General features: G+C 39.0%; 1 protein-coding gene across 1 annotated transcript in view; it reads right to left on the bottom strand.

Moving 5' to 3' along the window:
- Positions 1–27,936, bottom strand: part of kynu (kynureninase) — a 236,497-nt gene that overhangs the window by 100,055 nt on the left and 108,506 nt on the right. Inside the window, exons 5-6 of the mRNA XM_059970252.1 lie at positions 18,298–18,369; positions 17,924–17,998 (exon numbers count right to left, since the gene is read on the bottom strand). Of these exons, the coding sequence (XP_059826235.1) occupies positions 17,924–17,998; positions 18,298–18,369 (147 nt within the window). The remainder of the gene's footprint in view (positions 1–17,923; positions 17,999–18,297; positions 18,370–27,936) is intronic.

Genomic DNA, 27,936 nt, shown 5'->3' with positions numbered 1-27,936 from the left:
GCACTGCATTTATTTGTTTTATTTCCTTTCTACTTCTGCAACAGCGTGAAAAATGATTATTCTTACCACAGTTGTTGCACACTCTCCGATACGCTGGACACATTTTAGGTTGGTTCTGCCGCCCACAGTAATCACGTTTTTTTCTTTCAGATGGCGTCTTGCTCTCTGCCGGTTTCGTTGTTGCTTCATTACTTTTTTCTAATCTGTTCGTGCTTTACAGCGTCTACGCTGCCGTTCTCAATTTTAAAAAAGTCTCTTTAGCCTGTGACATCACAGTCTCCAAAGCTTTGCAGAGAGCCACAGCTTTTTCCAAATTCAAATCTTGTTCTAACCGTCTTCCTCTCAGACCATTATCCAGAATGCCGCAAACAATTCTGTCTTTAATGAGAGAGTCTGAAAGCTCTGCAAATTCACACGTTTTACTGTGATTTCTCAATTCCGTAACAAATTGATCAATTGTTTGACCAGCTTTCTGTTTGCATGTAAAGAATTTGTACCATTCATACATCACATTGCGCTTTGGTAAACAAAGTGCTTCAAACTTGTCGGTTATCGGTTTTAGATTCAAATTACCTCCATTCTCAAACGTAAAATGGTTATATACCTCAGTTGCATTGTCTCCAATTATGTGGAGTAGAATTGCAGCTTTTGTTTTCTGTGTTTTATTTTCTGCTCCGATCGCCGATAAATAAATTTCAAAACGCTGTTTAAATCTTTTCCAGTTTTCAGCTACATTTCCAGTCAGCTGAAGCGTCAATGGGGGGTTGCAAAACTTCCATTCGTAAAGCTGATAGCAAACAACAAAAAAGTTTGTGCTTTTGTTTTTTAATTATCTTCACTTTTCCCGTGTTAGCAAAACAAATTATTCTTCCAGACCGACTTCTGACACCATGTTGTGTTCTTTACACGTACCGTGGATTACTCATAAAGACACACATTCTGGAAGAACATACATAACTAGAACTTTTGTTTAACAGCTAACAGCAACCACATTTTAACTATACAAGCTTCTAGATCATTCTGTCATTCCTATGCATGCTCCAAACTTTGTCATGTGACACATGATATCACCACAGTTCTGATGACAGTATCTAACTACATTGTAATGTATTAACTAAGACTGCATAGAACAGAATTTATATTGGTATAAAAGAGCAATCATTATTCGGAAACTCGGAGCCCAACTGCTGAAGATTAGACACAAGAGGTACCGGAGATGCTGGAAATCTAGAGGAATACACACAATGTGCTGGAGGAGCTCAGCAGGTCTGCCAGCATCTATGGATGGAAATAAACAATCTTTTGGGCCAGGACCGTTCATCAGGTCTACAAAGGACCTCGGCCTGAACCGTTGACTGTTTATTCCTATTCATAGATGCTGCTTGACCTGCTGATCACCTCCAGCACACTGCTCAATAACGTTATTGGTGACATTACTGCATTGGTTGCAGAACATTAAATTATTAATAAAGTTATAACTGTTTCACAGATTTGTGAGTATTTAATGTGTGGAAGGAACTGCGTGGTGCATCAACGTCTATCAAACTTTCTAGTCCAATCATGTTTCACAGCTTTTGTTCCATTTTGATGCTGGCTTTACCACCTCAAGAGCAATCTGAACACTTACTAGGTGTCCTGAGATTTCTGCCTTTGCTACACTTTCAGGCTTCACCCTCTGGGTAGGTATTAAGACCCTTTTATTCAATTCAATTCTAATACCATTCACAAATCCCTGTCCTTAAGCTACAGAAAATAGATCTTTCTTATCAATTCCATGAGGCCTGCACATATGTTTTGACAATTCAATTAAATATTCCATCATCTTAAAAGCAGAGCCATTTTTATCTTTCCAATCATTCTGCATAGCTAAAATTCTACAGCCCTGGAAAAATTTTTGTAATCTGTATCATCCGATTTCCAATAAATCATACAGTGGAATTCTACACTGTAATAGTCAGAAAACATAGTGTGTACAAACAACCCGATGGCTGGAAATGTATCTAGTATCCTAGCTATGATGTAATTAGTGTTTTAGACAGTTTTGGCATGAGCACTCTGCCTCTGATGTTATTCCTTCAGAAGTATCGCATATACTCTCAAATACCTTATCTACTTCTCCTGTTACCTGTAGAGATCTAGTGACATTCACGTCAAGGTACCTCTTTTCTTCTACGTCAAAATAGCCTACAGCTCATCCGCAGGTCAGCACATTATGACACCAGCCTCCCTTACATGACCTCTGTGTTGACTATTACAGCTTGAGGGTTGGAGTTTGGAGTTCAATTCAAACATCATCTATAAGGACTCTGTACGATCTCCCCATGGAATGCGTGGGTTTTCTCCAGGTGCTCTGGTTTCCTCCCACAGTCCAAGGATGTACCAGTTAGTAGTTAAATAGTCATTGTAAGTTGTCACTTTATAAGGCTGGGTTCAATCGGGGGTTGTAAATACCCCTGAGGTGTGTCAGTGTTGATCGCCACCGAGGAGGAGGTATTATCATCAACTCGTACAGATTTTGGTCTTCCAGTTAGGAAGTCGAGATTGCAGAGGGAGGTACAGAGGCGCAGGATCTGGAGCTTATTCATCAGGACTGTGGGAATGATGTAAAATGCTGAGCTATAGTCAATGAATAGCATCCTGGCTTACAATGCTTATGAAATGTATTCCCCCACCCCCAGAAGTTTTCATGCTTTAGAACATTGAATCATAGTGGCTTTTTTTTTGTTCTTTTGGCTTTTTTTTACACTGATCAACAGAAAACACTCTGCTCTGTCCAAGTGAAAACAGATCTATACAAAGTGATCTGAATTAATTACAAATATAAAACACAAAATAATTGATTATAAGCATTTACCACCTTCAAGTCAGTATTTAGTAGATTCACCTTTGGCAGCAATTACAGCCTTGAGCGTGTGGATAGGCCTCTGTGCATCTGGACACTGCTGAAGCTCTGTCAGAATGCATGGGGATCATGAGCGAACAGTCCTTTACATGTCCAGCCACAAATTCTCAATTGGATTGAGGTCTGCACTCTGACTTTGCCACTCCAGGTCATTAACTTTGCTGTGTTTAAGCCATTCTTGTGCAGCTTTGGCTTTATGCTTGGGGTCATCTTCTTGCCGGAAAACAACTCCTCTCCCAAAAGGCTGTTCTCTTGAAGACTGCATCAGGTTTTCCTCCAGGATTTCCCTGTATTTTGCTGCATTAATTTTATACTTTACCTTCACAATGCCTTCCAGGGCCTGCTGCAGGGAAATATCTCCACAAAATGATGCAGCCATTCATAGGAGGGATGGTGTGTTTTTCATGCTGTGCTGTGTTTGGCTTATGCCAAACATTGTGTTTAGTCTGATGGCCAAAATGCTCAATGTTGGTTTCAGACCATAGAAACTTCTTCCCGATAACTTCAGGGTCTCCCACATGCCTTCTAGCAAAATGTTGACGAGAGTTCTTGTGAGTTTTTTTCCAACAGTGGCTTTCTTTGCCACTGTCCCATGAAGAGGCGACTGGTGAAGCACTCGAGCAATATTTGTATACACTGTCTCTCCCATCTCAGCTACTGAAGCTTGTAACTCCTCTAGAATTTTCACAGGTCTCTTGGTGGCCTCTCTCAATAGTCCCCTTCTCGCACAGTCACTCCATTTTTGAGGACGTCCTGCTCTAGGCAGATTTACAGCTGTGCCATATTCTTTCCATTTCTTGATGATTAACTTAATTGTACTCCCGTAGATATTCAGTGACTTGGAAATTTTCTTGCATCGTGCTTTTCAATAATCTTTTTACGGAGTTGCTTGGCAGTGTTCTTTATTCTTCATGGTGTAGTCTTTGCCAGGATGCTGACTTATCAGCTGTTGGACTTTCCAGTTACAGTTGTATTTTTACTACAATCAACTGAACCACCTTGTCTGCACACAGGTCTCCAAAAACAGGTCTTCATTTAACTAATTGTTTGGCTTCTAGAACCAAATGGCTGCACCTGTGATGATTTGGTGTGTCATATTAAAGGGGGGGGGGGGGGGGCGTGGCGGTGAATTCTAATGCAATCAATTATTTTCTATTTTATATTTGTAATTTATTTAGATCACTCTTTATAAATCTATTTTTAATTTGACACAAAATAGTCTTTTTCTGTTCAGTGTCATAAAAGCTAAATCAAATCAACTGTGATTCAGTGGTGTAAAAAAATAACACATGAACAGTTCCAAGGGGAGTAATTACTTTTTATAGGCACTGTAGGTGTTTGTATTGTCCAAGTGATCCAGGTGATCCGTGTGAAGACCCATTGAGATTGTGTTGAGTTCATCTGGTAGTGAAGCATTGCTGCCATTCATGTGACTGGGTTTCACTTTGTAGGAAATAATGTCATGCAAACCCTGCCAGAGTTTACATCCATCCAATGTCGCCTCTAAACTTGCTCGGTTGTTTCTTCGCTCTTGAAATAGCTCTCTGCAAGTCATACCTGGTTATCTTATACAGACCTGGGCTACCAGATTTAAATGCCACAGATCTAGCCCTCAGCAGGCAATGAACCTTCGGTTCATCCACAGCTTTTGGTACAAACAAGTTTCTGGGGGCACTCACTTAACCACGCAAATTTTAATGAAGTCCATAACAACTGCGGCATACTCATCCAGATTTGAAGACGAATCCCTGAATACATTCCAGTCCATTGATGCAAAGCAGTCCTGTACGTGCTCCTGTGCTTCCCTCCCTATCCATACCCTCTTGGTCCTCACTACTGCTGCTGCAGTCTTCAGTCTCTGCCTATACTCAGGGAGTAGAAGTGCAGTCAGGTGATCAGACATTCCGAAGTTTGGGCATGGAATAGCAAGGTAGGCATTTTTGATGGTGATGTAACAGTGGTGCACTGTGCTTTTTCCCTCTGGTAGTACAAGTGATTTGTTGATGGAAATTTCTCTGTCGCCATAATACTTTATTCTGTATTTCACATTTGCTTTTCCTTGTACTACATCAATGTACTGATGTGATGAAATGATCCTTAAGGATGACATGCAAAACAAAGTTCTTCACTGTGCCTCAGGTCATGTGACAATAATAAAGCAACTTAACAACGTATCATTGTTGTGCATTTTTTTGCCTTCATCAAATACATCACTAAATCTGTTATTTGCAATTTGCTACTCGTTTTACCAGTAATGTCATGTTGTTAGTTGCCATTCTGTCTCTGAAATACCGAGCACATTTGCTTTATCTCACAGTCAATTTGCCACTTTTAGCAGTGAATGAAGAAACTTCACAGCTGCAACTCAAGAACAACATCCAAGACCAATGTACGTCAGAGGCTGGATTTCATTTCAGAGTAAGATAGAGAATTGGAATAACTAGGAGATGAAAGGTTGGAGCCGCAGAGAGTAAGAGGAAGCTTTGTGAAGCCTTGGTCCCAGTGGAATTCATGGCTACAGGGGGCTGAGGAGGCCAAGTCATTGGCAATATTTAAGGCAGAGGTTTATAGATACTTAATTAGTCAGGACATGAAGATAATCAGCGAAAAGGCCAGACACTGGAACCGAGAGGGAAACGGATCAGTTCTGATGGAATGACGGAGTAGACTTGATGGGCTGAATGACCTAATTCTGCTCCTACATCTCATGGCCTTGTGGAATGGCTAATAAACAAATGAAGAGAACTAGCTTCATGGGTGGTAGAGATGAATGGATGAAGATTTGAGATAAAAATGCACAATAAACTAGGGAACCAGGTTGGTGGAAAATAATGAACATAAAGTCATAGGGTGAATATTAAGAACATGAAACATAATTCATGCAGCTGGGTTGACACATTGATTTATGGAAGACACTCCACAGAGGAGAGATAAGGCAACTGTTGAAGCTCTCATTGTGGGAGGTGATAAATTATGTATGAGTATCTCACCAACAGAGGCAGGGAGATCCACCAGTGGACTGTGGGTTTGGAGATGGTATGACAAGGGTGAGAGTGAAATACACTCATTTCTTTCACTTCTAAGCATCATTTAAATTTGAATTCTGTTATTCATCTGTATCACTCATCCTTCTGTGATCCAGACTTAACCTGTCTGTTTTCCTTAGCAACAACATCTTTCTTTTCTTCTGGACAATGAGTGAAGAAGCAACACACACAAGATGCCAGAGGAACTCAGCAGATCAGGCTACATCTATGGGAATAAACAAACAGTCAACATTTCAAGCCGAGACCCTTCATCAGGACTGGAAAGGAAGGGGGAAAACACTAGAATAAAAAATGTGGGGGGAGGGGTAGAGAGGATAACTAGTAGGTGATAGGTGAAAAGATAAAGGGCTGAGGAAAAAGGAATCTGATAGGAGAGGAGAATGAATTACAGGAGAAAGGGAAGATGAAGAGGAACTGGGGTAGGTGATAGGTAGGTGAAGAAGAAGAGGGGAGGGGGGATGGGGGAGATAACTATTTTTTTACCAGAAGGAGAAATGGATAATCATGCCAGCAGGTTGGAGGCTTCCCAGATGAAATGTAAGGTGTTGGTCCTCCATCCTGAGGGTGGCCTCATCTTGGCAAAACTGGAGGCCATGGACTGACATGTCAGAATGAGAATGGGAATCATAATTAAAATGTTTGGTCACCTGGAAGTTCTGCTTTTGGTGAATGGAGCAGAGATGCTTGATGAAGCAGTCCCCAATGAGTGAACTTCACAACTCCCATATTTGTTTGTCTATGTTCTTTTATTGGTACAGTGATAAACATACATTGCATGTCATCCATACAGATCATTTCATTGCACAAGTCCATTGAAGTAGTGCAAGAGAAAACAATAACAGAATGCAGAATAAAGTGTTATGTTACAGAGAAAGTGCACTGCGGTTACTCATTGAATACTTCAAAGATATGTCACAGCCTTAGATATTCCTTTATCATATTCACTTACAGCAGCTGAACCAATAATTGAAACAAAACGTTCCTTCTGCCTAATCATTTTACCAGGATAGCTAATGCAATTGCACACACCAGCAGAAGGAAGGTAAGTGAGAAAGAACGTATGTGTAAACATTAACCCCTTAGTCCCAACCCTTTTGGAATTATATTGCAGTATTTATCATTTGCAATAGCAGAGGTGTTCCGATATAATTTTTTGACAGAATGAAAATCAGCAAGCAAGAATTCAGTTTAACTTTCCGTCCATGGAGTCATTCAGCATGGAAACCAGCCATTCGGCCACAACGCCCAAACTAACAACTGGATGCAAATCATTATTAACCCATCTTTCAGCACTCTGCCTGTAGCCTTCAATGCCTGTTTAGACAGTTCCTAAGTGCTGTCAGCAATTCTGCTTCCACCACTTCCTGTTGTGCTGCATTCCAGGTATTCACAACTCTCTCAGTGAAAAAGGCTCACCTTGAATCCCCTACAAATCTCCATAGGCAAAATTTATGTCTTGTACTCTTAATCGTCTCTGATGAGAGGAAGAATTTTCTGCTGTCTATTCTACGGGCTCCCCTCATATTTTGTTATATACCTTAACCCTGTCCTCGCCTAACCTCCTCTTCTCCAGGGAAAAGAGACCTAGTTTTTTTAGTTTCTCCTTACATGTCATCTTGTAACGATGGAGGTGCACAAGATGAAAAGCATCTTCGATTCAGTGAATAGTGAAATGGTTAATACAAGAGGGTATTATTTTAAAGTAACCAGTAGAAAGTATGAGGGGGATGTCAGAGGTAATTTCTTTACACAGATTGGAATGCTAGGTAGAGAGATATATCAGTGGCATTTAAAAAAACTCTCAGATAGGCACATGGATGATAGAAAAATGGAGGGCTATGCAGAAAGGAAAGATTAGATGAACTGTCGAGTGGGTTAAAAGGTCAGCACAACTTTATGGGGCGAAGGGCCTGTATTGTGCTGGAATGTTTTATGTTTTATAATTGAATCATTCCATCACAGGCGACATCATGGCATTTATCCTTTGCACCCTCTGAGCTTTGCACCCAGCTGAGGGTGACCAATATTTCATAACATTGAATCATGACCTCCCTGTTTTTGTCTTTAATGCTCTGACTAATTCAAGGCAACAGTAATGACCTTTCAACAATCACTAGCATTTAGAATGGTTTTCGAAGACAGGAAATTTTGCAAATATCAATCTACTTCTTTAAGATAGGAGGGTGGTAGAAAAGAGAAATGCCAGTTAGCCTGACTTCAGTGTTTGGAAAAATTAGAGTCCATTATTAAGAATGAGGTTTTGGAGTATTTGGAAGGACATGATGAAATACGGCAAAGTCAGTCAGGTTTCCTTCAGGGGAAATCTGGCCTGACAAATCCATTGAAATTCCTGAAGGAAATAACAAGCAGAATAGACAAAAGAGTGTCAGTGGATGTTACTTACTAGAATTTTCAAAAGGCTTTAACAAGATAAGAGCCCATGGTATTACAGGAAAGATATTAGTATAGACCAAAGATTGGCTGACAAAGATTTGGATGACAGGATTATTAGTTCTGTGGCCAAGTTTGCAGATGATATGAAGATAGATGGAGGACCAGGTAGTATTGCGGAAGCAGGTCACCTGCAGAAAGTCTGGATTAGTTCCTGACGATTGGAGGGTGGCTAATATAACCCTACTTTTTAAAAAAGGAGGGAGAGAGAAACCGGGGAATTATAGACCGGTTAGTCTGACATCGGTGGTGGGGAAAATGCTAGAGTCGGTTATCAAAGATGAGATAACAGCACATTTGGAAAGAGGTGAAATCATCGGACAAAGTCAGCACGGATTTGTGAAAGGAAAATCATGTCTGACGAATCTTACAGAATTTTTTGAAGATGTAACTATTAGAATGGATAGGGGAGAGCCAGTGAATGTGGTATACTTAGATTTTCAAAAGACTTTTGACAAGGTCCCACATAGGAGATTAGTGTGCAAACTTAAAGCACACGGTATTGGGGGTATGGTATTGATGTGGATAGAGAATTGATTGGCAGACAAGAAGTAAAGAGTGGGAGTAAACGGGACCTTTTCAGAATGGCAGGCAGTGACTAGTGGGGTACCGCAAGGCTCAGTGCTGGGACCCCAGTTTTTTACAATATATATTAATGATTTAGACGAGGGAATTAAATGCAGCATCTTCAAGTTTGCGGATGACACGAAGCTGGGCGGCAGTGTTAGCTGTGACGAGGATGCTAAGAGGATGCAGGGTGACTTGGATAGGTTAGGTGAGTGGGCAAATTCATGGCAGATGCAATTTAATGTGGATAAATGTGAGGTTATCCACTTTGGTTGCAAGAAAAAGGAAACGGATTATTTTCTGAACGGTGGCTGATTAGGAAAAGAGGAGATGCAATGAGACCTGGATGTCATTGCACACCAGTCATTGAAGGTGGGCATGCAGGTACAGCAGGCGGTGGAAAAGGCAAATGGTATGTTGGCATTCATAGAAAAAGGATTTGAGTCAAGGAGCAGTACAACTGCAGTTGTACAAGGCCTTGGTGAGACAGCACCTAGAAAATTGTGTGCAGTTTATGGTCCCCTAATCTGAGGAAAGATATTCTTGCCATAGAGGGAGTACAGAGAAGGTTTACCAGATTGATTCCTGGGATGGCAGGACTTTCATATGAAGAAAGACTGGATCGACTAGGCTTATACTCACTGGAATTTAGAAGACTAAAGGGGGTATAAAATTCTAAAGGGATTGGACAGGCTGGATGCAGGAAGATTGTTTCCGATGTTGGGGAAGTCCAGAACGAGGGGTCACAGTTTAAGGATAAAGGGGAAGCCTTTTAGGACCGAGATGAGAAAAAACTTGTTCACACTGAGAGTGGTGAATCTGTGGAATTCTCTGCCACAGGAAACAGTTGAGGCCAGTTCATTGGTTATACCTAAGAGGAAGTTAGATATGGCTCTTGTGGCTAAAGGGATCTTTATGGAGAGTATGGAGTATGGAGAGAAAGCAGGTACAGGGTTCTGAGTTGGATGATCAGCCATGATCATACTGAATGGCGGAGCAGGCTCGAAGGGCCGAATGGCCTAGTCTTGCACCTATTTTCTATGTTTCTATGAAAGACCTAGACAGAATGGGAGAATGTACAAAGTGGCAGATGAAATATACTATAAGGAAGTATATGATAATGCACTTCTGTAGAAGGCATAAATTCAGAGATTATTTTCTAAATGAGGAGAAAATTCAAAAAAATCAGAGGTGCCAAGGGACTTGGGAGTCCTTGTGCAAGTTCCCTAAAGGTTAACTTGCAGGCTGAGTTGGTGGTAAAGGAGACAAGTGAAATGTCAGCATTAATTTTGTGTGGACTAGAATACAAAAACAAGGGTCTAACGCTGAGGCTTTAAGGCATTAGTCAGTATTGTGAGCAGTATTGGCCCTTTACCTAAGACATCTTGACACTGGAGAGAGTCCAGTGGATGTTCGCAAGAATGAATTGGAAAGAAAGGGTTAATGCATGAGGAGAATTTGATGGCTCTGGGCCTGCACTCATTGGAATTTAGAAGAATGGCGGGGGGAACTCATTGAAACCTATCAAATATTTAATGGACCAAATAGAGTGGATGTGAAGAGGATGTTTCCTATAGTTTGGGGGTACAAAACAAGAGGGCACAACCTCAGAATAGAGAAATGCTCATTTTGAACAGATATGAGGAGGAATTTCTTCAACCAGACTCCTGAATCTGGAATTCATTGCCACAAATGGCTGCAGAAACCAAGTTATTGAATAAATGTAAAAGGGAGACTGATAAGTTCTTGTTAGTCACAGCCTCAACTGTTACAGGGAAAAGACAGGAGAATAGGCTTGAGAGGGACAATAAATCATCCATGATGGAATTGCAAAGAGTTAGTGGGCTGAATGGCCCAATTATTCTCCTATGTCTTTTGGTCTGACAGTTTAATATCCCACAAGCTTTCTATTCTGCACTGCCACCTTCAAGGATCACTGGACTTGCATGCCAAGGTTATTACCTGTTCCTCAATACTCACTAGGAACTTATCACTTATGGTGTGTGCCCCAGCCTCAATAGAACCCCCAGAATTCATCATCCCATATTTATCAGGATTAAGTGTCATTTCCCAGCCCATTTCACCAGCGCATCATCATCTCTCTATTAGACTAAGACTGCTATCCCCTCTGTCAATGATTCCACCAATCTTCCTGTCGCTTGTGAAATTTTGATCATGCTTCCTATATGACACCCAAAGGACTCACATATGTTACAAACTGCAGAGTCTCATCAGTGAACCCTATGGCATACTACTAGTAGCAGGCATCCAATTACAAAGACAACTCCCATAACCCCTGTCTGCTTCTACCAAGCACTCTCCCTTTGGATCTCATTGAAATCCTTAAGGATGTCCACATAAACAGCGAATACTGAATGACATTTAACAATACACTTTCTACATCTTCTAAAGATCTTCCCTTGGCAAAATCTTGTTGGCTATCTCTGATTAATCTCATCTAACATATCATTCTTCACAACTTCCACCGGCTTCAACAAGACCCTGTAACCAAACACATCTTTACCTCTCCAATGCCCACTCTCCACTTTCCTCCCTTGTGCATTTATCCATCCATGATAATCTCCCTCCTGCCACTTATCCCTGCAACCGGACGTGCTATACTTGCCTGTTCATTTCCTCTCTCATCTCCATACAGGTCCCAAAAAGTCCTCCCAGGTAAGGCAACACTTCACCTTCAAATCTGCTGGGCTCATCTACTATAACTGGTGGTCCCAATGTGGACTCCTCTGCACTGGTGACACATGAACTGCTTTGTTGAGCACCTTCACTCTACCCACAAAAAGCAGGATTTCCTGGTGGCTGGCCATTTTAATTCCAATCCCCATTCTCAGTCCGACATGTCAGCTCATGGTTGTCACGTTAAGGACACTCTCGGTTTAAAGCAGCAACATCTCATATCCTGTCTGGGTAGCCTCCAACCTGGAGGCATGAATATCAATTTTTCCAATGCCTGATTATCTTCCCCCTCCCCCAATTCTCCACTCCGGACTCCTTTTTAGCTCTTCTCTACAGCTGCCTATCATCTCCCCTGGTGCCCCTCCTCTTTCCCTTTCTCTCATTGACCACTCTCCTCTCCTATCTGATTCATTCTTTTCCAGCCCTTCATCTTTTCCACTTACACCTCCCAGCATTTACATCATCCCCTCCCCCACATTCTTATTGTGACATTTTCCAGTTCTGATGAAGAGCCTCAACCCAAAATGTGTGATTTGTGGATGGCTACTTCAAGGGGAAAGGGACAATTTTGAACGAGGTTGGAGGCGAAATCAGATACACAGCAACTCTGGCAGGGACTGTAAGACATTACTTCCTACAAAGCAAAACCCAATAGTATGAATGGCAGCGATGTCTCACTACCAGATGCACTCAATGCCTTCTATGCACGCTTTGAAAGGGAGAACTCAACTACAGCTGTGAAGATCCCTGCTGCACATGATTACCCTGTGATCTCTGTCTCAAGAGGCCGATGTTAGGCTGCCTTTAAAGAGAGTGAACCCTCGCAAGGCGGAAGGTCCCGATGGAGTACCTGGTAAGGCTCTGAAAACCTGTGCCAACCAATTAGCATGAGAATTCAAGGACATTTTCAGCCCCTCACTGCTATTGGCAGAAGTTCCCACTTACTTCAAAAAGGCAACAATTATACATACCAATGCCAAAGGAGAATAGTGTGGGCTGCCTTAATGACTATCACCCAGTAGCACTCATATCGACAGCGATGAAATGCTTTGAGAGGTTGGTCATGACTGGACTGAACTCCTGCTTCAGCAAGGACCTGGACCCATTGCAATTTGCCTGTCGACACAATAGGTCAACAGCAGATGAAGTCTCCATGGCTCTTCATACAGCTTTAGACCATTGGACAACACAAACACCTATGTCAGGATGCTGTTCATTGACTGTTGCTCAGTATTTAATACCATCATTCCCACAAGCCTGATTGAGAAGTTGCAGAACCTGGGCCTCTGTACCTCCCTCTGTAATTGGATCCTTGACTTTCTAACTGGAAGACCACAGTCTGTGCGGATTGGTGATAACATATCCTCTTCGCTAATGATCAACACTGGCGCACCTCAGGGGTGTGTACTTAGCCCACTGCTTTACTCTCTGTATACATGTGACTGTGTGGCTAAGCATAGCTCAAATATCACCTGCAAATTTGCTGATGATACAACCATTCTTGGTAGAATCTCAGATGGTGATAACAGGGCATACAGGAGTGAGATATGCCAACTAGTGGAATGATGCCGCAGCAATAACCTGGCACTCAACGTCAGTTAAATGAAAGAGCTGATTCACAAGATCACAAGACAAAGGAGCAGAAGTAGGCCACTCCACCATGAGCTAAACTATTCTCCCATCTAGTTCCAATTGCCAGCTTTTTTCCCATATTCCTTGATACCCTGACTAATTAGATACCTGTCAATCTCCTCCTTAAAAAGAGCTGTATGTGGCAATGAATTCCATAAATCCATGACCCTCTGGCTAAAAAAAATTCTCCTCATCTCTGTTTTAAATGAGTACCCTCTAATTCTAAGACTGTGACCTCTTGTTCTGGACTCACCCACCAAGGGAAACAGCCTTTCCACATCTACTCTGTCCAACCCTTTTTTGTGGATTGTGGACTTCAGGAAGGGTAAGACGAATGAACACATACCAATCCTCACAGTGGGATCAGAAGTGGAGAGAGTGAGCAGCTTCAAGTTCCTGGGTGTCAAGATCTCTGAGGATCGAATCTGGTCCCAACATATTGATGTAGTGATAAAGAAGGCAAGACAGCTGCTATACTTTATTGGTAGTTTGAAGCGATTTGGCATGTCAACAAATACACTCAAAAACTTCTATAGTTGTACCATGGAGAGCATTCTGACAGGCTGCATCACTGTCTGGTATGGAGGGCTACTGCTTAGGACCGAAAGAAGCTGCAGAAGGTTGTAAATCTAGTCAGCCTCATCTTGGGCACTAGCCTACAAAGTACCCAGGACATCTTTAGGGAGCGGTGTCTCAGAAAGGCAACATCCTTTATTAAGGACCTCCAGCACCCAGGGCTTGCCCTTTTCTCACTGTTACTATCAGGTATGAGATACAGAAGCCTGAAGGCACACACTCAGCGATTCAGGAACAGCTTCTTCCATTCTACCATCTGATTCCTAAATGGACTTTGAAGCTTTGGATCCTACTTCACTTTTAAAAAAATACAGTATTTCTGGTTTTGCAATTTTTTAAATAATCTATTCAATATATGTAATTGATTTACTTGTTTACTTATTATGTTTTATTTTATTCATATTTTCTCTCTCCGCTAGATTATGCTTTGCACTGAACTGCTGCTGCTAAGTTAACAAATTCCACGTCACATGCCGGTGATAATAAACCTGATTCTGAACTGTTTATCTATTTTTCACAGATGTTCCAGTATTTTGTGTATGCGTTGCTCCCCTCCACTTACTGCCTTTATTTCTGGCCTACTACTACAATTTCTCTAGCTAATTTTAAATAGACGAAATTATGGTAACTATCTCCAAAATGCTCCTTCACTGACACTCCATCAATCTTACCAGCTATATTTCCCCTAGACGGAGTCTTGTAATGCTCCTCTCACATTGGTTTATCTGTATATTGTTTCAAACACTTTTTTGGACACATCTCATAGATCACTCCACAACATCCCCCTGAGTCTGCTACACCAAAGCAATCTCAATTAATGCTTGGGCAACTGAAACCCAAAATGAGAAAACTATTTTCATGACAGCTCTCCTCTGTCTGCCTACATATCAGTTCCCCCATCTTCTGTTTACTGTTACATGCATTGTAATACACCCAGCAAAGTGATGTCACCCTTTTTGTTCCAAATCTCTAATCAAATGGCCTCATTTGATGAGCCTTCTAAAATATTCTCACCCTTCCAGAAGAAGATGGTGCCAGCAAACAATGCAAACAAGGGCGACCTCCTCCAGATAGTTCACAAGACTACTTCTGCCACATCATCTTCTTCTTTCAAATGTGGTTCTCCCACTGATGGAGCCAGTGATCTACAATTTGGTGGTGATTGAGCAATCTGGCACTTTGCTATCTCTGAAGGTGTTCTGGAACACCTTGAACAAAGAGTGCGACCTCGCGGCCAAGAAGCCTGGAGACCAGGTGCGAGTCCAGGATCAACTGCATTTCTCACTGATCTCACCAATTAAAAGCACTTGATGACAGAAATCATCAAGGCGAATGCAGGAGGTGAGTGGGTGTTCAGCGTTGTCTTATCATTCTCTCGCTCTCGCAAGTGACGGTCTACCTCTTCCTCTCGCTCGCTGTTCCTGAATGATGATCCCTGCGTTGAAATGGTCTCTCTTCCTTGGATGCTTTTGCAGGATGGTGCCGGAGCTCTTGGGCAAGGTTTACTTGACGCAGTTTATGGATTGGACTCTATAGTTCACTTTGTGGTGTGTTTCTGGCTTCTGGTCAGTTCTTTTTTGTTCCAATTTTGGTCAACTTTGAATTGGTGCGGTGTGCAGATAACGAACGCTATACTGAACTGGGTATGCCTGGACTCTACTTGAATTTTTAAAAATTTTCTGTGCCTTTCTCTCTTTTTTGTTGCCAGTTGTGTAATTTTGTTTGCACGTGGGGGGAAGGGGCTTTGCTTTGTGGCTATCTGTGAAAAGACAAATCTCCGGGGTGTACACTGCACACTTACTTTGATAATAAATGTACTTTGAATCTCGAATCTCGTACTGATATGATACATTCTTTGATTGAGATTGAAATGCCATGAGCTCTCTTGCATCCTTTCTATCTCGCTTGAAAGTTCTACACCCCAGGATACTGAGCCTAACTGAGGTTCTGCCTAACCTCCAACGACATTTCAGTAATGCCAATAATACTGTAGCAATATGAGTATTTTGTGTAGTTCTATCTGATCACATTACGGGAAGGCTGTGTTAGTAATAGGGAGGGTGAGTGTGAGATTCATCAGGATGTTTTGTCTCAAATGAAGGGCTGTTGTGCTTGGTGAGATTCGATAGACTGAACATACACTCAAAGGATTTATTCACCCATCCATGATGCTGAGGGTGACCTAAACAAGGTTTAGATAGTTACGAGGGGCATGGAGAGGTCACATAGACTACAGTGAAGGGTAGTCTAGGACAAGAAGGTTTAAGATGAGAGAGAAGAAATTCAAAGGGTTTTTGAGGAATAGATTTTTCACACAGATCAGAATCAAGTTTATTATCGCTGACTTACATGATGTGAAATTTATTGTTTAGAGGCAGCAGTGCAGAGCCAGGGTGGTGGTTATTGGGAATGCATCACTAGAGAAGGTAATAGAGGCATATAAAATAACAATGTTTAAAAAACATTTTGGAGAGATCCTCGGATAGGTAAGGCAAAGAGCGATAAGGGACAAATACAAATAGGATTAGATAAAATACACTAATCCCATTCATCTGTACAGTGTAGATTGGCATTGTGGTTGGCATAGCCAAGAAGGGCTTAAATTGTCTGTTTCTATGTTGCACAATTCTATGTTTCTATGTTTCCTATCAAAACACTACTCTAGGTAACTATGTACTGTTTACCTAGTGTCACAACCCAGTGCAGATCACCTGCAGTTGACCACAAATTCCTGGACCAAACCACTGCATTGTTCCAGCATTCTTTTGATAATTGAATATGTTTTTACACTACATCCTCTCAATGGCATTGCTATTGGGACATTGCAAATAAATGGTTATATAAAACCTCGAGGGACAAATTTTTCCTGTGCTTTGGTAAAGTATGTGGACTGTACAAGGAAGTGCTCGGAGCCATAACAAATCTTGGGAAGCTGTGGCACTCCTCACTGCTTGACAAGCAAGGTCACTGTTTGCTCACTACTGCAGTCATGGGATATTTCTGCTCTTTTCTGTGCTTGTTAAGGAATGCAGTTTGAGTACTATTAAATGGGCTACCAGCCATGCTTATACAACCTAGTGGTTATCATTCATTCTCGTGAAAATACAACAAGAGCAAAAAGGTTAACTTTTATTCCACACAAAATAACTGCAGTGTTCAATTACATTTAATATTCTGCAACTTCAAACAGTTGGAAATAGTATTCACAAAATTTAATGCCCCTCCCATAACAACTATATTTACTTATTGAGATTAAGTGTGGAACAGGCCCTTCCGTCCCTCCGAGCCAAGCTGCCCAGCAACCCCCCGATTCCATCCTAGCGTAATCCAACTAGTACGTCTTTGGACTGTGAGGAAACCAGAGCACCCGGAGAAAAGCCACACAGTCACGAGGAGAAGCTACAGACTTCTTACAGACAGTGACAGGGAATGAATCCCCTGTTGCCTGTACTGTAAAGCATTGTGCTAACCACTACACTACCGTGCTGCTTTCCAGCAATTCCGTTGTCAGCAGAGACTGGATAAGCTAGGTTTATTTTCTTGGAATACTGGAGAATAAAAGGGGACCCTGAGAGAGGCAGATAAAAATATGAGGAGGACAGTTAGGTAGATAGCAAAAATCCTTTTCCTATGGGTGGGTTGTCTAAGACTATAGTGCATAAGTTTAACGTTGAGAGATACAAGGTTTAGAGGAGATCTGAGGGGGAACTTGATTTCCACAAGAGGATGAATGGAGGCTGAAATATGCTGCCTGAAGAGGTGGTGGAGGCAGATACTCTCTTGACATTTAAGAGCACTGAGTGAAGTACTTGAATGATCTAGGTAAATAAAGCTAAGGACTTAATAGAGGTAAATGGAGTTAAAGTAATTAAGTTCAACGAGGAGGAATGTGGGTTAAAGGTTGGGTTCTGTGCTATATGACTCCAATAATAAATGTCCATAAATAATTAAATAGTATTTTTCAAAAAGAACCTGCATTGTGCGTCATTCAAGTCTAATAATGTACGCTGCAATGGCAACTGGTTTATTATCTTATCTGTATGATACAAACCTCTGCAGGAGACAGCAAAAGCAAGCTTTCCTTTGGATCACGACCTTGAAGACGGATTTGAGACTCCACTGCATACTTTAAAGGAACAAAGGTTATAATTAATGATTTGCAGACTTTAACTTCTACTACATAAAAATCAATATGGCCAGTTTTCAGCTACTTCCATGGTCTCTTACTGAACTCTTACATCAATCATATAGCATACTCTTTTCAAAAATGGCTTTGGTAATAAGATGCATGCTGGGTGAGCTTGTAATAAAGCTTGGCAAAGAGCCAGGAAGTAAATATTTCACCAACTAAGTGTCCACAAATAAATCACTGAGTAACCTGTGCAAGGACTTGACAAATTCTAGTGCTGTAAATGTGGTTCTTACATAATCAGAAGGAAATGCCCTCGCTTCCATGAGAATCTTATGTCTACTTGATGATGGTTTGTAGAAAGACAACTGTAAAACAAAACAAAAAGATTACCACACACAGAGTTCACTCATTATTTAAATAAAACTATTTTATAAGTGCAATGAGCAGTTTAGTTGGCCATCTAAGTAAACAAATACATCTGAATTTCTTTTGATGCAAAATAGAAGAGTCTTCATATTCCTCCATAATTATTATTTAAAAATTAATTAGTTGTTGGGCCTTAAACAAACTATGATAGGGGGATTTATTTTGTATAATTGACCATGATGGAGTAAAAAAAGTATCAGAATCAGATTTAATATTGCTGGCATATGTCATGAAATTTGTTGCTATGCAGCAGCAGTAAATTGCAATACATACATAATAACAAAAAGTCTAAATTACAGTAAGTATATACATATATATATTTAAAAATAAATTAAATAAGTAGCACAAAAAGAGGGGAAAAACTAAAGAAGAATGGATCAACGTTCATTCAGAAATCTGATGGCAGAAGGGAAGGAGCTATTCTGAATCATTGAGTGTGTGAGTTTAGGCTCCTGTACCTCCTCTCTGATGGTAGCAATGATAAGAGAACATGCCCTGGGTGATGGGGGTCCTTAATGATGGATGCTGCCTTTTTGAGGCATTGCTCCTTGAAGATGCTCTGGATGCTAAAGAGAGGGGCATGGAGACCCAAATCCTCCTTAGTCCCACCACTGCTCCCACTCTTGCAGGGATCACTTAGTGACAGGTTAATTTTAAAATCTGAGTCCCATTATTTTGCCAGAAAAAGAGAATAAACAATTTAAGGACCAGCTGTAAGGCTGCAAACCAAACTGATCTGTTTGATTTATTGCTGCTTCAAAATAGCTTTCAGTCTGACATGTCATCTTTAACTATTTATTAAAGTTAATGTACATGATAGCCAAGCTCAAGGCTTGCATGAGGTATGAGTTATCCCCTTTGTCGAGATCCAAGATTGGTGCAAAATCTAATTTGAGCTGTATTTATTTCTAAGATGTTTATTTTTTGTCAGATTAATATTTTTGATCTAGACCCCTGGAAATCAGTATGTTTCAGTCTTCAGTCATGTGCAGAACACTACGGAGGTATGGATTGCATGAGAATTCAAATGCTGGGATACTTGTGGAGAAAAAGAAAGTCCTTCCAAGTGGATTACAGTAATATACTATAGCAAGAGTGTATTCAGTTTTGTTAAAGGCAGTGATACCAATCGAATTCAACTACTTACTGCTCAATCATCTACACCAAGGGTTCCCCACTAGGGGTCGATGGACAACTCGGTTAATGGTAAGGCTCTACAGCATAAAATCTATGCAATAATGAAAGCTATTATCATCAGTGCTATGAAGTGGCATTTAGTCATTCACTAATGCCCAACCTGAGTTTCGCCAGAGCTTTTAAGTTCTAAACCCCATCACAGCCTTTATCCAAGTGTAGACCAAAGAGCTTAGTTCCAGAAGGGAGATGAGAGTGGCTGCTGTTGACATCAAGACAGCCCTTGACCAAATACAGCATCAAGGCAACCTGATAAACCTGGTCAATGAATATGAAATATTCCAGTAGTTGGAGTCCTATCTCACACAAAGGAAATTGGTTGAGATTGTTGAAGATCAATCATTCCAGTACTAGGACTCACACTTCAGAAGTTCTCAGGGCAATGTCCTAGACACAGTCACCTTTATCTCTTTTGTCAATGCCCTATCTCCTATTGTTGGCTCAGCTGTCAGTAGGGGCAGAGTTAAGATGATGCCAAGTGGCTGCCTCTTCAAGTTCAACTGCAGAAACAGCTTAAATTCTTCTCTTTAATGTCTCTTTTTTCCCTTTTCAGGATGGTCGAGGTTCTATCGAGGCCTTGATTGGCAAATGACTCTCAAACTGTGTTTTTTTAAAAAGGCGGAGGAGTTCCCGTTCCTGGAGCTCACAGCCGACCATTTTCCTACATTCTCCAGGTATGGTTTGGATGATAGTACTTCCGGAGTGTAGCCCTGGGACAATCGACTCCAGGCCGATGTTGCCCATTGAGACATTGCAGGAGATGGAACAACAGGATTTCACTGCGACTGAGGTTTTTGTGGTCAAACGGTCACACTCTCTCTTTCCCTCTCACACGATGGAGGGAGAGTTTGCTGCTGATTCTTGGGTCGGACAATCTTGGAATAAGAAGTGACACGGCAGACTACAATATCGTAACAGCATCTGTCAGTCTCCCCTTTCACTGTGGAAATGGGCAATATCTCTCTGTCACTTCTTTGTCGGGGGGGGGGGAGATTTCAAACTGTCAGGTTGACTGGAGATCATGGCCTCTCTTTTGGTGCTTTGCAGTTACTTAGTGGGTGGTGGGCACTGGCACTTTCTCCCTGAAGTGGGCAGGGGAGGGGAGGGAGTTTGCATTGATGCTTGCTGCTGCTTGCACGGGGGGGGGGAGGGGGAGAGCAAGATTTGGGGTTCTAATGCTTCTCTGTCATTCAGTCTTTTGGGGTTCTATTTTTTGTGGATGTCTGTGAAGACAAGTACTTCAGGTTATATACAGTATACCTTCTCTGATAATAAATAAAACCATTTGATCCATTCCAACCATCCGATGTTCACTAATAATTGTACAATGTACAATTCATTTATAATTTTCAGCAAATGAAGCAACCCATATCTGCACACTGCACTAACCAATTAATATTCAGGTATGGACAGGTTATATCTCAAAAGTGCAAGGGAATGAGCACTTCCAACAGGAGAAAATCGAATCACCATTGAACGGTAATTGCAGGATTCAAGCTCAAAGCTGATGACCTCGAATGTGAGCTTCAAACACTACAAAGTTCAAAGTGAATTCGTTATCAAAGTACATATATAACCCCATTCGTAACCTTGAGATTTGTTTTCTTACGAGCATACAAAGTAATTCCAAGAAACACCACTCCAGCAACACACGAGAAATGCTGGAGGAACTTGGCAGGTCAGGCAGCATCTATGGAAATGAAATGACAGCTGCCAATTCCGGTTGAGACCCTTCATCAGGACTGAGAAGGGGGGTGGAGTTTCAAGATGGCGACGTAAGCATCTGCCTTTTAGGCGCTCTTTACTTTTTCAACTATAATCACCCTTTAATCAAATCTTTTCGAACCTAATCATATGAGTTGATACCTTTGATTAACTCTTTTTTTCTAAAACAATATTTGATTTAATCTTGTCAAACATAAAATGGCTACAAGTAAGAAATTGTCTAAGGATCCTCTATCCATCGACGCTATTTCTCATCTTCTGGACGCTAAACTTGCAACTCTGGAAAGCAGGCTAGAAAGTAAACTGGAAAGTAAACTGGCAAGTTTGGAAAATAAGCTTACCACAAAAATATCTGAACTCGAAGGAGTTGTTAGATTGCTTGATACTAAGCTTCAATCACAGGCAACAGAAATTCAGCGGCCTGAAGATAAGATCACGACTCTTGAAAAATTAATTTGCGAAAAAGTACGTACAATTGAAGCGTTGGAGAAGAAGGTACACTCGACTGTTAAAACATTAGATCAGTATAAGTTTAAAATTACTGATCTTGAAAATCGATCTCGCAGACAGAATTTGCGAATTATCGGGTTCCCCGAAAAAGTTGAGTCCGGTGATTTAACTGAATTTTTCTCTAAATTATTGTGGGAAATTTTCGGTGCTGAAGGTTTGCATACTAAACCTGTTATCGACCGTGCTCACAGAGTTACGAGGTTTTCAGCTGCGAGTGGCAAACCACGAGCTGTGATTGTTCGCCTTCATTATCTTCGGGAGAAACAGCTTTTAATTCGATTAGCTCGTAAAAAAGGTATGATTTCCCACAACAGCAACACATTTCGAATTGTTGAGGATTATTCATTCGAAGTAATGAGAGCGAGAATCGCTTTTAAACCAGTGATGGCAGAGATTCATTCGATTGGACTTAAACAAGCTTTAACATTTCCTGCGAACCTTAGAATTACGTTGAATGACAACAGTCAGCAATTTTTTAATACTCCGGAAGAAGCGAAGAAATTCGTTGAAGAATATCAATCTTCTAGTGCAAGTTGAACTATGTGTTATGCTGAAAATTTTTTGGAGAGAAGATGCCATTTCATTTTAAGTTTTAACCTATGAAGCTGGGTTATAACTTCTTATCCTGATCTATGGGTCTGGTTTCTTTTTTTACTATCACCATCGTTTATAGATGCTCTTTTAACTTTTTATAATATCTCTTTTTTTATTATTCTTTTTTCTGTTTCGGATATACACGTTTATATTTTGTAATAAGGATTTACCTTTTTTTAAGATGTCGTTTCTTCTTCCCATAAGACTTTACTTTTTGTAAACATTTATCTGTTTGCCTGCACTTGGTAATGGGACAAATGTTTTGGATTTTTTTGGTCTTTTTTTTTATTATATATGATAGTGTCTATTAAATCTTTTTTTAATCCTATTTTGATAACTTTTTTTTCTATTAAATTTTTTTAATAGATCGTTGAACTTATATTTATATTTTGTAATATGGATTTTTCAAAATGTCGTTTCTTCTTCCCATAAGCCTTTGCTTTTGAAACGTCATTTTTCTTGTATTTGAACATGGAATCTTTTTTAAAGGTATATTACATTTTCAAATTTTAATGTTTATACCTTTTTTTTAATTAATGATCGTTTGTTTTATTATATTATTTTTTTTCATTCTGATTGATATACATTTTCTTTTTGCAACCCTATATTTAAATCTGGGTATTATATAGTTTTTTAAAATCTTTTCATGGAGCCGCCATCTTGAAATGGGGTTAATATTAGTGTTAGTTTATGCGCCTGCCGCTTGGCTTTCTTTCGAGGGGTGGGGGGAGGGGGTAGGGATCTTTTTTCACGCTTTTGCTTTTTATTTTTTTGCTTTTAGTTTATGGGCCAACTTTAAATTATTAATATTGTTGAAGTGTCTTGTTCTCCGGTTGCTCCTGTACCATTTTTCCTTCTTCCTGAATTATGGGTTATGTGTCTTTTTCAACCTTTTATGGTATATACAATTAATATTAGCATGATGGATAAGTCTATTAATTTTATTTCTTGGAAAACTAATGGTTTAAATCATCCGATTAAATGTAAAAAAATATTTAAAGTATTCCATAGACTAAATGCTAATATTATTTTTGTACAGGAGACCCATATTAGGAGGGAGGATAATCATCGTTTTTTAGGTTCTGGAAGGGTCAACAATTTCATTCAAATTGTACTGCTAAAATTAGGGGTGTGTCTATTTTTATAGACCCCTCAATCTCGTTTATACATCATGAAATTATATCTGATCCACAGGGCAGATTTTTGTTGATTACTGGTTCACTTTTTAACCAAAAAGTGGCTTTAGTTAATATTTACGCTCCAAATTTTGACTGCCCTGAATTTTTTAAACGTTTATTTACTACCCTTCCTAATCTAAATGAATATATGTTGATAATGGGTGGAGATTTCAATTGTTGTTTGAATCCTTTGATGGATAGATCTAAACCTATTCGAACTCTTCCGAATAGATCAGCTTTACTTATTAACTCTTTTATGGTTGATTTGGGAATTACTGAAATATGGCGGTTTTTGAACCCTAAAGATAAAGAATTTTCGTTTTTTTCACATGTATATCATAGTTATTCTAGAATTGATTATTTTCTTATTGATCATCGTTTATTAGCAGATGTTATTGACTGTAAATATGATTCTATTGCTATTTCGGATCATGCACCTTTGAAGTTATCTATCAAGATCTCGGACTCTTTCATTAATACCAGATCTTGGAGACTCAACCCTACTTTGCTTCAAGATCCAGAATTTATTACCTTCATAAAACAGCAAATTGACTTATTTTTTTCGACAAACTATACTGAAGAGATTGACAGAGGAATACTTTGGGACTCTTTTAAGGCTTTTATTCGTGGACAAATTATCTCATATTCTGCTGGTAAAAGAAAACAAAGATATTTAAATATAGCTTTATTGGTGGATAAAATTAAAGAAATTGATAAGATTTATTCCGTTACTCCTACCAAGGAACTTTATAAGAAGAGAGTTGAACTGCAAATGGAACATAGCTTACTGTTATCTTCTTCAATTGAGAATCAATTAATTAGGACCAGGGCTCAATTTTATATCCATAGTGATTGAACTGGTAAATTGTTAGCTAATCAATTAAAAGCTATTTCGACTAAGCGACAAATTATTAAAATTTGTAAACAAGATGGTAATCTGACTACGGATCATAAAGAAATTAATAATACTTCCAAGATTTTTATAAATCTTTATATCAATCAGAATTTGATGGTGATCTGTCTATGATGGATAATTTTTTTAACAATTTGAATATTCCCAAATTGACAGATGAAGATCGAAGTTTATTTGATGCTCCTATTTCTATGGCTGAGGTAGGAGAGGCTATTTCATCGATGAATTCAGGGAAAGCTCCTGGCCCTGATGGTTATATTATAGAATTTTTAAAAACTTTTTCTTCTTTGCTTTCCCCTTGGTTATGTGAAATTTTTAATGATGCATTTATTAAGAAGAGATTACCCCAGTCCTTTTATGAAGCTACTATCTCTTTAATTCTTAAAAAAGATAAAGACCCTACTTGATGTGCATCTTATCGCCCTATATCATTGTTAAATGTAGACTCTAAGATTCTTACAAAAATTTTAGCTATTAGGTTAGAAAAGGTACTATCACAGATTATTTCAGGAGATCAAACTGGTTTCATTAGGAACCGATACTCCTTTTTTAATGTTAGAAAATTAATTAATATAATTTATACTTCCTCACCCACAACCCCAGAATGTGTTATTTCATTAGATGCTGAAAAAGCTTTTGATAGAGTTGAATGGACATACTTATTTAATGCCTTGAAGAATTTTAATTTTAGTTCTAATTTTATATCATGGATTAAATTAATATATTATAAACCTGTTGCTTCTGTTCTTACGAATAATTATAGATCCTCTTTTTTTCAATTATCTCGTGGTACGAGACAAGGTTGTCCCCTAAGTCCTTTATTATTTAATATTGCATTAGAACCTTTAGCTATTGCTATTCGTGAATCCCCTAATATTTCTGGTATTACCCGTGATGAGAAATTATACAAGCTATCGCTCTATGCTGATGACTTGTTGTTATATATTTCTGATCCTGATAATTCTATTCCCGCTATTCTATCCTTGTTGGCTCAATTTAATAGTTTTTCTGGTTACAAATTAAATTTGGATAAGAGTGAACTTTTTCCTTTAAATGCACAAACTTTACTGAACCATTTAAAATTGTTACTGATAATTTTATTTATTTAGGTATAAAAATTACCAAGAAATATAAAGATTTAATCAGATTGAATTTTTTACCTATGCTTCATCAAATTCAACAACTTACTAATGGATGGTCTCCTTTATCCTTATCATTGGTTGGTCGGATCAATGCTGTTAAAATGATGATTTTACCGAAATTTTTATATTTATTTCAAGCCTTACCAATTTTTATTCCTAAGTCTTTTTTTGATAGCGTTGATTCAAAAATTTCCTCATTTGTGTGGCAAAATAAAAACCCCAGATTAAGTAAAAGACAGTTACAGAAATCTAAAAAAGATGGTGGTTTAGCTTTACCCAATTTTAGATTTTACTATTGGGCGAATAATATTCGGAATTTATTATACTGGAAATTAGATTTAGATTTACCATTGTGCCCACAGTGGGTAAATTTAGAATGCAACGCTACACAAGGATATTCTTTATTTTCTGTTCTTGGCTCTTCTCTCCCTGTTGACTTAACTAAACTTAATAAACAGATATCTAACCCTATTGTCAAACATACATTGCGAATTTGGTTTCAATTTCTTAAATTTTTTACTCTAAAAAACTTTGTTCTTGATAGCCCTATCTTACTTAATTTTTTCTTTAAACCCTCTTTAACAGATCAAGCTTTTAGTATATGGAAAAGGAAAGGTATAATATGTTTTCGTGATCTTTTTTCTGAAGGTGGTTTGATGTCTTTTGATCAACTTTCTAACAAATTTAAATTACCTATATCTAATTTTTTTAGATACTTACAAATTAGAAACTTTTTGTATAAAGTTTTACCATCCTTCCCTAATTCAACTTTGATAGATTTTTTAGATATGATTTTTACTTTAAATCCCTGTCAGAAGAGATTAGTGGCTCTTATTTATAATATGATTATGAAGATACAACCAGAGATATCAGGTAGAATTAAACAGGAATGGGAAAAAGAACTTCAATACAATATTTCAACGGAAAAATGGGAAAAAATTTTACAAATGGTTAATTCGTCTTCTATATGTGCTAAACATGCTTTAATACAATTTAAGGTTGTACATAGAGCTCATATGTCTAAAGATAAGCTTGCTCGGTTTTATTCTCATGTTAATCCTCAATGTGACAGATGTCATTTAGATGTGGCTTCATTGACCCACATGTTTTGGTCATGTCCTACTTTACATAATTATTGGAAGGACATATTTGCTACCATTTCCTCAATCTGGAAAATTGATTTACAACCTCATTTTATCACTGCAATTTTTGGTATTCCAAATGAAGATGATAGTCGATTTTCTCCTCCAATTAGACGAATGATTGCCTTTGTAACATTAATGGCCAGGAGATCTATATTACAAAATTGGAAAGAAGTAAATCCTCCTACCACATTTCAATGGTTTTCTCAAACTATTTCTTGCTTAAGTTTAGAAAAAATTAGAAGTACTATTTTTGATTCATCAATTAAATTTGAAGAAACTTGGGGACTGAATTAATTTGACTTCTTCCAGACCTTTTCTCTTATTATTCTTGTTCTGGTGTGGAGTTCCGGAGTTTTTTGACACTATCATATACTTATAAACTATTATTATTGCCCATGTTAGTTTAGGTTTAGTTTTTTTTTAATTATTTCTTTAAATATACATTTTTTCTTATATTTTACATTTTTTTCTTTTTCTTTTGATGATTATTTTTAATCGTTTCATGTATAATCTATATAGATTAAATTGATATTATATGATCATTTTTCGCCGATAGTTTAATAAGATATTGTTATTTTGTTACCAACTCAATTTTCAATCTATTGTATTCATAACATATGTAATATTATTATGTTATGTTTTTTTAAAAAATTAATAAAAAGATTGAAAAAGAAAGAAAGGACTGAGAAGGGAGAAGCTGCCAGAAAAAAATTGTGTGGGGAGGGGAAGGAGCCTAGCTGGAAGCTGATAGCTGAAGCCAGGTGAGTGGGAAAGGTCAACAGTTGGAAAAGAAGGAATCTGATAAGAGAGGAGAGGAGAAGATAATAGGAGAAAGGGAAAAAGGTGAGGACCCAGGAGAAGTAATTGGCAGCTGAAAAGAGGTAAAAGGTCAGAGTTGGAAATGTGGTGGTGGGGGGAGAGAGAATTTGTTTACCAGAAGCAAAAATTAATATTCATGCCATTAGGTTGGAGGCTAATCAGGCTCCTCCACCCTGAGGGTGGCCACATCTTAAATGAAAGACCTCACCCAAACAACTGGGCAAACAACCAAGGTGCAGAAGACAAAACAACTGTGCAAATACAAAGGAAAAAATAAACAGTAATT

Source organism: Hypanus sabinus, chromosome 5 (assembly GCF_030144855.1).
Source record: "Hypanus sabinus isolate sHypSab1 chromosome 5, sHypSab1.hap1, whole genome shotgun sequence".
Classification (NCBI taxonomy): domain Eukaryota; kingdom Metazoa; phylum Chordata; class Chondrichthyes; order Myliobatiformes; family Dasyatidae; genus Hypanus; species Hypanus sabinus.
Note: the sequence above shows the minus strand (reverse complement) of the source record. Positions and strands in the feature narration are given on the sequence as shown.